The sequence below is a fragment of the Phoca vitulina genome, unplaced genomic scaffold, assembly GCF_004348235.1.
Source record: "Phoca vitulina isolate PV1807 unplaced genomic scaffold, GSC_HSeal_1.0 scaffold2, whole genome shotgun sequence".
NCBI classification, from domain to species: domain Eukaryota; kingdom Metazoa; phylum Chordata; class Mammalia; order Carnivora; family Phocidae; genus Phoca; species Phoca vitulina.
In genome coordinates this window covers 74,609,164-74,621,429 of record NW_022589705.1, presented here as the reverse complement: position 1 = coordinate 74,621,429, position 12,266 = coordinate 74,609,164, and the positions used below count along the sequence as shown (strand labels likewise).

Below are 12,266 nucleotides of genomic sequence, written 5' to 3'. Positions count from 1 at the left end.
TCAATAATTCACACATGCACACCCGGTTCTGATTCCCTAGGATCTCTGGGATTCATCCCAGGCTCCCAGCACTGCTTTACCATGCAGCGTCCCTTGGAGCTGGCTGTCCTCTGCCTCCACGTAGATATCCAGGAAGCACCACCGTGGATGCCCTACCTCACTACCAAAGGCAGCAGTTTCAGAGCCTGTAAAACGATGATGCTGTGTCCATCTTTGTTAGCTCTCCACATCTAACGTGCACAGGGAGCCCAATGCGGGACTCGATCCCAGGACCCTGGGATCATGACCTGAGCTGAAGGCAGATGCATTAATGGACTGAGCCACCCAGGTATCCCACGTCCGACTCTTGATTTCAGCTCAGGTAGTGATCTCAGGGTCATGAGATCAAGCCCCGTGCTGGGCTCCTTGCTGGGGATGGAGCCTGCTTAAGATTCTCTCTCTCCCTCTCCCTCTGCCCTGACCCACCCTCTCTCCTCACTTCTAGGGAAAGACAATAAGTATGCAAAGGTGATTTACTGTGAAGTGTACAGTAGCAAAACAATGGGGACAATCTAAATGTTCCTCAGTGGGGGCTTGAATAAATACATTACAGTACATTGGAATAATATACAGCCGTTAACATCAATGAGGTAAGACAGACACGGAATGGTCTTACAGTATATGAGTTTTAAAAAGCAGGTAATAATTTATATCGTCTCATTTTCATTAAGAAATATCTGTATAAAGGCATAGAAAAAGTTGAATGGTACAGTTATTAAAAGGAATTAATAGTAGTTATTTTGGTGCATTAAAATTTGGGGTGATTTAAGTTGCTTTTCTGTTTATTTTCTATTTTCACATGACATGAGGAATGTTAGTATGTTTAACACGTATCCCTCAAAAAAGAGCAGTAAATGTCCAAGACAGAAAGCAGGGTCAGGTAGATAAGATGTCTACTTCAACACTGGCCAACCCTGGACGTACTGGTAACAAGGCGGTAGACTGTGTGTTCCACCATGTTCCTGCCGTGACAGTGACATGGCATGAAGAGGCAAGAGGCCATCGACTCCCAGGATTCCTTGAATGCACTTGGAAGAGTCTTCTTCCTGGTGGGCCTGACCACCTTCTTTGTTTGGACTCAGAGATGGCAGATATCCAGCAGCTGCAGGAGCCCCAGGCAGATGATAGGTGGGATGTAGGTGTTCGGCGACTCTTTCAGAGACGCCAAAGTGAAGATAGCCCCTGGAATGGAAAGTGAGGTCCATGAGGCTCCCTGACCCACTCCAGCTCAAGCCCTCCCATTCAGCACTTCCCTACCACACACATACACCCTAAACTAGCTGCACTCATCTCTCTGGCCCCCAGAAGAGAACAGAACCAAGAATCAGAAGCCCCCTGAACTAACGTAGCCACTCTCAGAGGGTGAGAAAGAAATAGGAACAAGCCTGCCGAATAGAACAGGGAGGTGGGTGGATGGGTATTTTGGAACAACTTCTGCTCCTTCTCCCTTCTTAATCCTACCAGAGAGACGGCGGCCCGGCGGGTTAGTGGTGGAGGTATGGGCAAGATCTGAAGATGAGGGAAGCTCCAGAGATCGAAGGAAGGCCTGGGGGAGGGGCGGCAGGCGTGGCCGCAATGGCAACACGAGGCCAGCGGGTAGAGACGAGCCTGAAGACGTCTGACCTTTGAAGCAGCAGCTGTCTTTTTACATCAGCAGTTCCTGTGGGCACAGCAGCTAGGAGGGGTTCCTCTAGGACTGCCTGTCATAGGGAAATTCTCTGCCTTCCTGTTCAGGGGGCCGGCCCAGCTTCCTAGCTCTCTGTTCCCACCTGCCAGACACATAACTCCACAGGCAGCTGCTACTCCATCCCCTCGGCTCAAGGGTAGGGGTGAGGAGGGAGGGGTAGGGGCTTTTAAGTTACATCTTTACCATGGGGATACCCTGCAGCCAACTGAATCAGTGAGGCGGGAAGTTATGTCTGACATAGAATCACGTTATAATATATTAAGTTTAAAAAGCACCTGTCCTAGTCTGAAGACCGTGGAAACTGCAGTAGAGCAGGGAGTGCTCCTGGTTCCAGAAAAAAAGGAAAGGAGGCAACAGTAAAGGGAACTGCCAGATCTTCTATTACCCTCTGCCAGAAGTCCCCATTTCCCCAGCGCAGTTGCACCCCTTACCCATCATGAGCAGGGTCAAAAGCAAGTTACTGATCTCTCGCAGCATCGGTGGGCCCAGGACCAGCAGCAGCCCAGCCAGCAGTTCCAGCCAGCCCACAGCCTCTTGGTAGTTCATGGGATCGGGCTGGTAGCCGAACACCTTCAACGGGAACACCTCAGCGAACTGCACAAACAGGGCTTTCTAGGGGCGGCAAGGAATGCCTGTCAGCCCCACTCAAGGATCCACTGCCTAGGCATTCCACAGGGGCATTCTGTGTCTGCACCCTCAACTCCCCCGACAAAGGAGCTACCGTTCTAGGTAGGTCAGGTCCAGGGCTGAGGTCAGTCTAGAGAGGAGAGGGCCTCCCTGAGGGACTGAGCTTTGGAATCAGGAAACAGGCTTTATGCTCCAAGGAGAACGGCTGGATGTTGGTGCAGAGGAGAACTGATTTTCTCACCAGACTCTCATTGGATTACACCCCAGCCCCAAAGTCCAAGACCAGGAAGTTAGGCATGCCACAGCTTCTCTTTCTTGCGGCCTGGCCTGGTTTTCCTGAGGATACTATGCTGGGAATATTGGGAGGTGGGGGAGAGGATGAAAGAGTAGATGGTTGCTTATTCAACAGATCCCATTCTGAATATGGTATGCTGGGCCTGGGTCCCATTGCAGTAGACACAAGAGTGGGTAAGGAGCTCAAAGAGGCTCATTTGCTGAGTCAGGCTCTGATCTGGGCCACATGACAACTTCACCCTCAGGCGGCTACCCCTTCCTGCCCTCTTACTCCCCACCTCAGCTCTACCTTCCCTACTCTGCTGCAGGGAAGAAGCTCTAAGCTGTCTGGCTCTGGGGATGTACTTCCCCAAACCATCCACCACCCTAAACCAGGAAGGAAGGGCAGAACCCAGGCCTGGGAGAGGGAGGCTGCAGGGTCTCCAAGTCTGGCTTATTTGAGGGGCGGAGGGATTGGTGGGCATAACCACAAGAAAGCTTTTCCAAGAGTCTGGAACTAGCCAGGAAACAGGAGGGCTTGTAGACATTCCTCTCAGGCTCCCCGGTAAGGGCTCTCCAGATTCTGAGTTAGGAGAGCGTCTAGACTGGTTCCTGCGTCTTGACTAGCTGTGTAACCTTTAGCAGATACACTTCACCTTCAGGGCGAGTTTCCTACTCCACCAAGCGGGGAATAATAAACCCGTTCCTCACGAACCTCCCAAGAACGCAAGCAAGCGAAGGAGGAGAAGAGGACAGGGAGGCTGCTGGGTCCCCTATTCCATTCCATCTTCCTCCCGCTGGGTCCCGACGCCCTAGGTTTGCGCGGGACCCCAGGGCTCAGCTGGAAGGAGATCTGCCCCGTCCCCTTCCGTCTAGGCAAGAGCCAAAGGACTCCGAGGAGCACCCTAGGAAGGCGCCCACGTCTCGGTCGACGTGCTCTCCCCGCCCCCGCTCTAGCGCCGTCTCGCCGGAAGGCAGGCAGGTCCGTGGGGCACCGGCTCGGGCAGGCGGGCAGGCGGGTCGGGGACTGACCGCCCCCCCCCCGCCCGCCGCCCACGCCCCGCCGCTCACCATCTGCTGGGACGCGGGAGCCGAGATCTGCTCCGAAAGCTTGGCTGCCCCCGTGAGTGCGAAGAAGCCGCCCAGCAGGACGCGCAGAGCGCGGAGCCCGAGCGCCATGGCCGCGCAGGCCCTCCGGGAGCGAGGAGAGGGAAGGGGCGGGCAGGGGAGGAGAGGGCAGGGCAGGGCAAGGGAGGGGAGACCGGGCCGAACCCCGCCCCCTGCCGCCGTCTCGGTTGCTCCCTGCCCAGGGCGGACAGAAGACCCGCGCCAGAGCCTCCCGCTCCTCGCCTCCCGAGGCTGTTGCCACCCCCTTTTCTGTCTGTCTCACAGATGGGGACACTGAGGCCCACTGGCTCAACTGACTAAACGGGCCCCTTTGAATTCAGGGGAAGTCTCTTGTCTCCCAACCAGTACAGAGTCAAGTCCAATAGGAGTATCTGAACGTGCCTCGCAGAAGACCGGGGTTTCCTTCCTGCCTGAGCCTCCCTAGTTTGCCAGCAGAGCTGCCACCTAACCTCGATGGGCCTCAGTATCTGCCTCTGTATATGCGGATAAGCCTCTTAGTTCTGAAGAACAGGCCTAGCACAATGCCTGGCACAGGTAAGAGCTCAAAAGTTATTTGTAAGTTAGTTATGAAATCATTAGTAATCAGTAACAAGTAGCTATAAATTGTTCTTTTCTATCTTTGTGTAAAATATATTTTCCCTCGAATTCCTCCCAGCTGAAATTAAAATGTGAAAAGTGTTTAAAAACTCAGACACTTGCAGCTGCGGGAAGAGAGACTTCCACGGAACAAAACTCTAGAGGCTACTCCTGGCCCATCTGCTATTACCTGGAGATCTGTCTACACCCAGATGGACAAAGGGTGGGCCAAATTATTTAGTCAGCTGTCTGGTTTCTTCACATTCCTCCCCCTCCCCAGCTAACAATGTTTGTTTACATTTTTTAATGATACAAAAAAATTTAAAGGCAGCTCTCATGACACATGAAAACGGTATTATTTCAAATGTTCATAAATAAAAAGTTGTATTGAAACAGCCACACTCGTCTGTGTATTGCCTACAGCTGCTTTTGTGCTGCAAGCGCAGAACTGAGGAGTTGCCACCATACGGCCTGCAAAACCTAAAATACTATCTGGCCTTTTATGGAAAAAGTTGGCCAAGCCCCGGTGGAGAGGGCCACAGAGACCCCTACAAAGGGTCTCAAACTCTCCGCTGCTTCTATTATTTCTGGGTTAGCCAAGCAGCTCGGATCTTGGTTTTGTACCTACCCACAGCCTGCTGGGGTGGGGGGCTGCCTGGCTGAAGACTGCGACGTCCCACGTGTTTCTAAAGGCCAAGCAGTTTCAACATCCAGGTGTGCCGGTAGGTTATAAACGGGCCTTTTGTTACCCTCATTTTTGTCCCTAATCCAGATTATCCAATCAATCGATCAAACGCTAAATTCTCTACCTTGGACTAATAAAAATATATATAACAATTTATAAATGCATGATTATTAATTCTTCAACAAAAAGAAAAATTACTAAAACACTTATTTAATCACTGAAAACACATATCCACATTAGGAAATTATATTTTAGGGTACTTATAGAAAATTTAACACAAAATTATAGACTTTGATAATAAGCAATAGCCATGTTACTATTCTTTCTCTTTTACTAATTTTTCTATCCTTGGAATTAAAGATGTGACCGCAAGTCTTAGAGCAGGACCAGAAACCAACAGATTTCTTTGTTTTGACTCCGTCAAAGCGGAAAATGTAGCATCACATAAATAAATAGTTGAAAAAGGCAACAAAAACTTCATTGCCTTTTCATGGAGCTCTGGGTAACTTGTCTTTGCATTTATCCAAAACTGAGTTACAGACATTGATTTAAATACTGATTGTAATTCCAAATCTGAAGATAACTGTACTAGTTTTTCTTCTTCAAAGTCCGTGAGATTACTATTTTGGTGATTCATAAAAGGATTAATTATCCACAAATTTCCTGAACGCAAGTCTTCTTCTGGTGGATAACAGTCATGGAACATTTGAGAAAGTCCTTCTAGGTGCTCAGAAATAATGCTTGCAATGCCTCTCATATTTAAGTCTGATGAGTTTAAGAATTCGGAAAATGAAGGGAACATGTCATAATCATTCTCTTGTGTGCGCTTCAACCACATTTTTAACTTTTCCTTAAATATATCCATTTTATTATACAAATTGAAGAGAGTAGTCATAGTTCCTTGGAGACTTGAATTGAGTTCATTTATAAGTGAAAAAATATCTGATAAATAGGCCAACTTTGCAACCCATTCCTCATCAAGAAAATACCTGGCCAAATCTGAATGCTTTTGGTTTAAAAAAATTTCAATTTCATGTCGTAATTCAAATAATCTTGTTAAAATTCTCCCTCTCGATATCCAACGTACTTCAGCATGAAGTGGTAAATTCACATGCTCAGACCCCATGTCTTCACACAAAATTGTTAACATTCGTGAATTCAATGCATTGCTTTTTATAAAACCTAAAATTTGTGCTGACTGCAAAAGAATTTCATGTAAGCATGGAGACAACTTTGCTGCTGCTAAATGCTCACGGTGAATAAAACAGTGTGTAAATGCCACTGTATTCGTGGCAATTTCTTGAATTTTTGCCCTGAAAGCAGAACACCTGCCGGTCAGGCTTGCAGCCTCATCTGTACAGAGACCAACACAATGTGTCCAATTCAGAGATTTACTGTCGATGTATTTACTTATTAGTTCAAATATTTCAAAGCCAGTTATTTGAGAGGGCATTTCAATGCAACATAGTAATTCTTCTTTTATATCACTGCAATCATAATCAATGAAACGAATATAGCACAAAAGAAGGGTGATATTTGAGATTTCTGATGATTCATCCACCTGAAGGGCAAACCACTTGGACTTTCTGACTTTTTGAATCAGCTGATCTTCAATGTCTGCAGACAGTTCATCAATCCTGTGTCCAATCGTATTATTAGAAAGAGGAATGGTTTTCATTTTGTCTCCAGCACTTGAACCCAAAACTTCTGAACACATCTCTACTAAATATGGTTTAATTAATTCTTCAGCAATGGAGAATGGCTTCTTGCTGGCAGCAATTTGAAAAGCAATTAAGTAAGAAGCTTTCACAAGTGACTTTTCAACTAGTAAACACTTTTTTAAAGAACTATTTTGACATTCCATTTCAAGAGATTTTTGTTCAAAAAAATCTACTGGTTTGTTTTCTAATTCTGAATGTTTTGTCTTCAAATGATGAGAAAGATTTGCTGGCTTCATGTTTTCAGTGGATAAAATTTCTCCACAAATGACACATTGTGGCCTTGGTGAACTTTCTTTGGATCCTGGACAGATAATAAAACCAACTTTTAAATATTCCGCATCATAAGTCTGGAAAAAACCTATTCTTTTTTTCTTTGCAGGTGGAGACTCAAGTTCCGCATCATGTTTCTCATTAGGCACAGGGAAATCTGAATAAAATATTTGAATCACTGTTATTTTCAAGAAGAAATAAGCCATATTATGTTTTCCCCCACACATTTAAAATTTATATTTCATTACTATTTATATTTGTCAAAAGAATACACTAATTAAAGTTGAAACCCAAACCATGATACTTCCATGGTGCCATTAAAAACTGAGTTTCTCCTTGCCCAAAACTTGGCCACTAACTAAAGCAAAACTTTAGGCTGTAGTACATGAACTAGCAATGCTATGTATTCAATAGATTACTGGAATTAGGGCTGAAGTCCACAGGATACATCAAATTAAGAACAAATTATTTTATTTTTAAAATTTTCAGAAAAAAGGGAAAACAAGTTTCAAAAAGTTAACATCTGGTGAATTGAGATGAAGGATATATTAATGTTCATTGTGCCATATTTTCAATCTTTCTGAATTCTGAAATTTTTCCAAATTAAAGTTGAGGAAAAAAATAAAGGTTAATTATTAGAATACCCAGTGTCAATAAGGGTAAAGAGAAATGGATGTTCTCAAACACTGATGTAATTTTTCAATTTTGTAACACATACCAAAAGCCTTAAAAATCTATGCTAGCTCTTGAATCTGAAATCCTACTACTTAGGATTTATCCTAAGGACACAGTTAGACAAGTGAACAAAAATCCACTTACACAACTTAACACTGTTTATAATATTAAATAACTAAAAGCAATCTCAATGTCCAATCTTAGGGAGATGGATACGTTGTAATCTATGCATCCGTTAAGAATATCAATGTAGGGGCGCCTGGGTGGCTCAGTTGTTAAGCATCTGCCTTCAGCTCAGGTCATGATTCCAGTGTCCTGGGATCAAGCCCCGCATTGGGCTCCCTGCTCAGTGGGAAGCCTGCTTCTCCCTCTCCCACTCCCCCTGCTTGTGTTCCCGTTATCACTGTCTCTCCCTGTCAAATAAATAATAAATAAAAATCTTAAAAAAAAAGAAAAACTCAATGTATATTTAAATTTATATTGATATGGAATACTTCTGATGAGCACTGTCAAATGAAAAAGTAGTTCACAACAGTATATTTTAAACAATCCAATATTTAATCTAGAAATTTAAAATATATATATATAAGCACACACATACCCACACATATGGATGTCCACAGATTCTTTACTACCTTCCACATGTGAATGTGTATATAATATAAATTCATGTACACAAAGAGTATATCATTTTAACAGGAATATAAAACAATCAAATTTACTTTGGAAGGAAGACAGGATTCTCCTTGACTCCTACCAAAAGAAAGGCACCCTACATAAAAACTCAGGATTACTTGTTGACAGACTATGCTTTTAAATACAGTATGTTCTGGGTAGTAAAATAATCATTAAAAACAAAAATCAAAAAATGCTTCGGGCAGAGTAGGCTACACAACTAACTGAAAATATAAGGGTAGTGGCAGTTAACATGGATTGGGGCAATAGTTTACAACGTTTCCAAGTATGAATTAAAATAATTTTCCTGATCACCAACACCTCAGACACATAGTTATACTTTCAGTAAATGACAAATCAATTCAGAGTGTTTTTAAAAAAAGAACTAAGGTTAAATCACTAATGCTTTTTTTTTTTTTAGATCACTAATGCTTTTAAATAAATTTGTACCTTAGTAGTTGTAATAGTTTGTACATTTGAAAAACAGCAGTGCACACACAGAGGAGATGTTTGTCCACTCTACACATAATGCTGTGTGTGCAGATGGATTCAATTTAGTAGTTATTAGTGTTAATGAGAATTATAAAAGGAATAAATTAGATTTTCAAAGTATGTGATCCAAGAATGAATATTTTCACATTTAAGAAACTGTAAATGATTTTCTTTGCCTTTCTTAAAAAAACAAAAACAAACAAAACAGAATAACTTTCTACATATGGAGAGCACAAGGACACATACCTGTCTGACATTCCTTGTGTTGTGTATGTGGTTTGCAAGAGGTGGCCTTGGTCTGTGTGACAGGCTTGCACAATACTGCTTTGTTTTTTAAAAGCCTGGAACACTGGGAAGATAGAAGTTTCATGGCATCTGTCTGTGTGCTTCCCTAGTTAAAAACAAATTTAGAAACCAAAAGAGATGTTTTTTAGTACCTTATCACTGACCATAATTGTATCAATTGAAAGGTGGCACATAGCAAAAGAAATATAATTCCTCTGAAAGAGCAGTTACAATAGAGAAGTTACTTTGGAAAATATATACTAATTCCTAATTCTTCTAATCAGTGTCCATTCCATTTCTTAATTTAAAAAAAGGGGCGCCTGGGTGGCTCAATGGTTCAGTGTCTGCCTTCGGCTCAGATCATGATCCCAGGGTCCTGGCCCCGCATCACGCTCCCTACTCAGCGGGAAGCCTGCTTCTCCCACTCCCCCTGCTTGTGTTCCCTCTCTCGCTGTGTCTCTCTGTCAAACAAATAAATAAAATCTTTAAAAAAAAAAAAACACTGCCTATAGTAAGGACAATCAAAACAGTGAAAACAATCTTTGCTGATTAGGACAACTGGCTATTCAGAAAAATTAGATCCAATCTCAAACCATATGCAAAAATATATTCCATATTGATTAAAGACCTCAACATTAAAAAAAAAAAAAAAACTTTAGGGGCGCCTGGGTGGCTCAGTCATTAAGCATATGCCTTCAGCTCGGGTCATGATCTCAGGGTCCTGGGATCAAGCCCCATGTCGGGCTCCCTGCTCCATGGGAAGCCTGCTTCTTCTTCTCCCACTCCCCCTGCTTGTGTTCCCTCTCTCGCTGTGTGTCTCTCTCTGTCAAATAAATAAATAAAATCTTTTAAAACAATAATAAATAAATAAATAAATAAAACTTTAAAATCACTGGAAAGGGGCACCTGGCTGGCTCAGTCAGCAGAGCATGCAACTCTTGATCTTGGGGTTGTGAGTTTGAGCCTCACATAGGGAAGAGAGATTACTTAAAATTTTTTTAAATCTTAAAAATAAATCAAATCAGATCAAATCAACTCAAATTACTGGAGAACTTTCAAATGACCAGAACAAGAAGAAGGATTCTCTTTTTAAAGATTTTTTTTTTTTTAAGTAATCTCTACACCCAACATGGGGCTCGAACCTACAACCACGAGATCAAGAGTTGTATGCTATACTGACCAGTAAGCCAGGCACCCCAAGGAGAAGGTATTCTTAAACAAAACACAAAAGAGTTAAAAACAAAATAGAAAAGACTAATACATTTGACTACCTCGAATTCTTTTTTTTACAAATAAAGGTCTTTATAAAACAAAGTTGAGGGGTGCCTGGGTGGCTCAGTCATTAAGCGTTTGCCTTCGGCTCAGGTCATGATCCCAGGGTCCTGGGATCAAGCCCTGCATCGGGCTCCTGCTCGGTGGGAAACCTGCTTCTCCCTCTCCCTCTCCCCCTGTTTGTGTTCCCTATCTCGCTGTGTCTCTCTCTGTCAGATAAATAAATAAGATCTTAAAAAACAACAACAAAGTTGAAGGATAAGCAACAGAGTTGGAGAATGTACTGAAAACATGTTTTCCATTCAATAAATATTTACAGAATGTTTACTGTAAACCAGGCACTGTCCTAAACCCTGGGAATACAGCAAAAAACAAGACAAAGAAAGTCCTGCTTTTACGGGCTTTACATTCTGTAGGGAGACACAGAAGATAAACAAGTAAAGCAAATATATAATGTATAATTCCAGGTAGTGATAAGTGCTATGAAAGAAAGAAGGAAAGCAGAATAAGGGAATGGAGAGTGATGGTGTGGAGGAGAGGTGCTTTTGGAATAAACATTTGAGCAGAGATCTTCTAAATACTCAAAAAAGCAAACCATGCAAAGGCCTGAAGTTAAAGGACCCCAGGCAGTGGGATTATAGACGCAAAAGTCTTCAAGTGGTAAAGAGTTTGGCATGCTTTAGGAAGAGAGACGAGAATAAGACTGAAATAAAAGTAAGCAGGGGCTAGAATGAAATGTTTGAAGAAGTAGGCAGAAGCCAAATTGTATAGGATCTGGAAGGTCTTAGTTTTAAAAACTAGAAATTAGGATTCTATTTTAAATGTGATGGAAAGCCACTGAAGATTTTATTTACATTTACTTTTGATTTTATTTTTTAAAGATTTTATTTATTTATTTGAGAGCAAGAGCAAAGGCAGAGGCAGAGGGAGAAGCAGATGCCTCGCTGAGCAGGGAGGCCAATGCAGGGCTCAATCCCAGGACCCTGGGATCATGACCTGAGCCAAAAGCAGACGCTTAACTGACTGAGCCACCCAGGCGCCCCTACATTTACTTTTTAAATAGGCAATAGATGTAATAATTTTGAATTATGTAATAATATAAAAGGTATAAAAGTATATACACGAAGGGGCACCAGGGTGGAGCAGTTGGTTGAGCCTCTAGCTCTTGGTTTTGGCTCAGGTAGTAATCTCGGGGTCATGACATTGAGCCCTGCCTCGGACTCTGTGTTCAGCATGAGTCTGCTTAAGACTCCCTCTCCCTGAATACACAACCTAACCCTACACCTAAAGGAGCTGGAGAAAGAACAGCAAATAAAGCCTAAACCCAGCAGGAGAAGAGAAATAATAAAGATCAGAGCAGAAATCAATGAACTAGAAACCAAAAGAACAATAGAACAGATCAATGAAACTAGAAGCTAGTTCTTTGAAAGAATTAATAAGACTGATAAACCCTTGGCCAGACTTATCAAAAAGAAAAGAGAAAGGACCCAAATCAACAAAATCATGAATGAAAGAGGAGAGATCACAACCAACACCAAAGAAATACAAACAATTATAAGAACATATTATGAGCAACTATATACCAGCAAATTAGACAATCTGGAAGAAATGGATGCATTCCTAGAGATGTATCAACTACCAAAACTGAACCAGGAAGAAATAGAAAATCTGAACAGACCCATAACCAGTAAGGAAATTGAAGCAGTAATCAAAAATCTCCCAACAAACAAGAGCTCAGAGCCAGATGGCTTTCTAGGGGAATTCTACCAAACATTTAAAGAAGAATTAATACCTATTCTTCTGAAACTGTTCCAAAAAATAGAAATGGAAGGAAAACTTCCAAACTCATTTTATGAAGCCA

At 42.7% G+C, this 12,266-nt stretch overlaps 2 protein-coding genes across 6 annotated transcripts in view; both read right to left on the bottom strand.

Moving 5' to 3' along the window:
- Nucleotides 1–621: 621 nt before the first annotated feature.
- Nucleotides 622–4,008, bottom strand: TMEM35B (transmembrane protein 35B). 2 transcript variants are annotated; one of them, XM_032388252.1, is made up of 3 exons: nucleotides 3,698–4,008; nucleotides 2,158–2,338; nucleotides 622–1,221 (listed from the first exon to the last, which is right to left on the bottom strand). In XM_032388252.1, exons 1-3 carry the CDS (start codon nucleotides 3,803–3,805, stop codon nucleotides 1,118–1,120), a joined length of 393 nt encoding a protein of 130 aa, XP_032244143.1. In that variant the 5' UTR covers nucleotides 3,806–4,008; the 3' UTR covers nucleotides 622–1,117. The 2 variants fall into 2 exon arrangements, with proteins under 2 accessions (XP_032244143.1, XP_032244153.1); XM_032388262.1 differs by lacking the exon at nucleotides 622–1,221 and adding an exon at nucleotides 1,927–2,050.
- Nucleotides 4,009–5,212: 1,204 nt separating this feature from the next.
- ZMYM6 (zinc finger MYM-type containing 6) overlaps nucleotides 5,213–12,266 on the bottom strand; it is a 42,709-nt gene continuing 35,655 nt past the window's right edge. For all 4 annotated transcript variants that reach the window (XM_032388157.1, XM_032388166.1, XM_032388173.1 and 1 more), the window contains 2 exons: nucleotides 9,095–9,239; nucleotides 5,213–7,163 (listed from right to left, as the gene is read on the bottom strand). In XM_032388157.1, the coding sequence (XP_032244048.1) occupies nucleotides 5,332–7,163; nucleotides 9,095–9,239 (1,977 nt within the window). In that variant the 3' untranslated portion in view covers nucleotides 5,213–5,331. The remainder of the gene's footprint in view (nucleotides 7,164–9,094; nucleotides 9,240–12,266) is intronic.